This window comes from Nothoprocta perdicaria, unplaced genomic scaffold (assembly GCF_003342845.1).
Source record: "Nothoprocta perdicaria isolate Ctin4 unplaced genomic scaffold, notPer1 scaffold_91, whole genome shotgun sequence".
NCBI classification, from domain to species: Eukaryota; Metazoa; Chordata; class Aves; order Tinamiformes; family Tinamidae; genus Nothoprocta; species Nothoprocta perdicaria.
This window is the reverse complement of record NW_020456210.1, coordinates 1,017,681-1,020,191: the sequence shown is the minus strand read 5'-3', so window position 1 is coordinate 1,020,191 and position 2,511 is coordinate 1,017,681. Positions and strand designations below refer to the sequence as shown.

The following is a 2,511-nucleotide window of genomic DNA, read 5'->3' as shown; positions in this document are numbered from 1 at the left end:
ACGGCCGCCCGCCTCTCCCGCTAACGGCCGCCCGCCCCGCCCGCTAACGGCCGCCCTCGCGAGGGAAGCGCCTGGGCTGGGCCGGTGGCCTCCCCGTCGCCTGTGCCGAGGGCTTCCCCCCGTGCCTTGCTGGGCGGCGGCGTGTGCGCCCCGGGGCAGGGAAATGGCGGAGGGTAGTTCCACCCTCACCCGCGGCTGGGAGCACGTAGGAAATCGCGGGTGCGAGACCAAGAGGAGCCTGCCCGGAATTACCAGCAGCTGCYTTTTTTGAGCTGCAAATGCAAGTCTAGTCTAAAGCACTTGTCCTGATGGATGTTAATCGCCCCTCAGGCTAGCTGTGTGTCTGACTAAACACCCTTTTCTGATACACGACACTGAGGAGGGTCAGAGTGGGAATTAAATACCATTTAACATCATTTGAGGCCACAATTTAGCSTAATAATGGCCAAGGAAAGCCAAAGCAGGGCCTCTTGGCTCTGCTATCYTGGGCCGTTTTGGTTTTGCTTCCTGTTGCTGCTGATGCCCTCAGGGAACTTTTCTCATTCACAAGTCCAGCTTCACGGCCACGAGGAGACAGATGCAACGTGAAGAAATGAGTGCCCAGGAAGCTGCCTCTTGAYTCTCAGCTGCTGAGCATTTCTTGCATCAATTTTCCAGCTGCCTGGGTGTATTTTGCGCTTTTCTTTGGTATACATTACTCAAGCTCAAAATAGCTGTATATTCAAATGTGTATGTTTGTCAAAATATTTGTGTTGGTATGAAGACAGGCCACACCGGCAGCTCTGGGATRTATTAGCTCTTTTGGGCTGCGCCTTTGGCTGCAGAGCTGATAGGCTTCATGGGGGCTTCAAAATCTCCTTTTGACTCCCGTGTGYCTCTGCCTACTCCTTTGTAATGACAATGTAATGTTTCGCGGCTGCTTAACGTAGAAATAGGAGTCCAAGTTTCCATTTCGACCTACCTCTGACTGGTCTTCTACAACGTGTGCAGGAGTGGTCCAGGAGCAAGGTCCAAGCGCAAGAACAGTGGCACATTTCCCMCACACACACGGTCGGCTGCAGTGTGGGTAGTGCGGATGTGCCCTGCTCACCCCAAAGCTGCCAGTATCAGTCACATCTAAAAGAAATAATGAACCTCTTGTAAAATTCACAATATTATAAATACAGGTGTCTTCCTRTTTACTCTTTGATTTTTGAGTCTTAAGGAATACTCAAACCACATTCATATTCTCTTAGATCACCATGAAGAGTAAGAATGTGTTTTTCTCCTTTTTTGAATAATAAATGTTGAGATACACAATCACAGAACTCGAGGAACCAGTACAGGAACTTTTGAGCAGAAGGAGAAATTAGTCTTCACCATGAAAACAAGCTGTATAAGCCTATTCTTAAGTATATTTACTCAGTTTTATCCAGATATTTCAAATTTACATGATGAACACAAAATGATTTTATTTTTATAGAGCTAAACAAGCCTTACTTGTTCAATGCTTTTCTCAGCAATCAGAATGACTAGGTACATTTATTTTAAAACATGAATCAGAGCTTAAAGAAGAACACCAGCTATCACAAGACAGGAGTTTCTGTGACAGGGACTGACAAAGAAATTAGAAGGAAAAAGCTACTAGAAAAACAAACACAGAAAAGTAGAGACAAGGGCTTTGAGAGTAAAATAGGGAATGAATAGTGGCTCAAAACTGATGTTTATTGTAGTAGTCATTTTTTAGCTTCCAGCCTCTCTTGTGAAAAGCTGCGGAAAACATTGCAATTGCAGCCCAGGCTGATGTATGAACTCGTGGAAGCAAATGAGTGGTCGGAGGCCTGCCCTGAAGCGATTCAGAAGGAAAGGCCAGGGCTCATACACTGGGCAGTATCAATATGTCTGCCATTTGGTTGTCCCTAAATCCTTCCCACCGTGTAATGCTGCCTCCCAGAGTTACTTGCTACAAGAGCAGCGGATGCTTTAACAGTCAATTGAAGTGGATGACAAATCCCTCCTGTATTGCATTCTCTAAAACATTACAGTAGATTACTTCTAGAGTATTTCACTTAAATTTGAAAAAGGAGAAAGTGAAGCTAGCGTTGGTGATCTGGCAGAATGTATTTCATTTTGTTTGACTACTTTTACAGAAACTCTGGACAGCAATRTTTGCAAGCCAGAGTTGGCAAACACTGCTACACATACATGATATCCTACCAACATGTTCATGGCCAAAAGCCATGGTGGTAATACACGCTGTTCTACCTTTCCAGCAACTGCTTTCCTGCCTTCAGTTCCCCTTTCCAAATGCTTGATGTCAGGAACTAAGGAATGGTAAAACCCAAGGATGCATCGTTTGCTAGGAGGATACAAGAGCCCTGAAACAGGCTGCCCAGAGAGAYTGTGGAGTCTTCTCTGGAGATCTTCCAAACCCACCTGGCTATGATCGGGCCCCATACTCTGGGTGTCCCTGCTGGAGCRGGGGTTTGGACTAGATGATCTCTAGAGGTCTCTTCCAACCTCAACCATTCC

General features: G+C 46.3%; 1 protein-coding gene across 1 annotated transcript in view; it reads right to left on the bottom strand.

Moving 5' to 3' along the window:
* The window catches only part of LEMD3 (LEM domain containing 3), a 42,422-nt gene extending 40,201 nt beyond the window's left edge, over positions 1 to 2,221 (bottom strand). The window contains exons 1-2 of the mRNA XM_026052773.1: positions 2,197 to 2,221; positions 962 to 1,116 (exon numbers count right to left, since the gene is read on the bottom strand). Of these exons, the coding sequence (XP_025908558.1) occupies positions 962 to 1,116; positions 2,197 to 2,221 (180 nt within the window). The remainder of the gene's footprint in view (positions 1 to 961; positions 1,117 to 2,196) is intronic.
* Between the last annotated feature and the right edge of the window lie 290 nt (positions 2,222 to 2,511).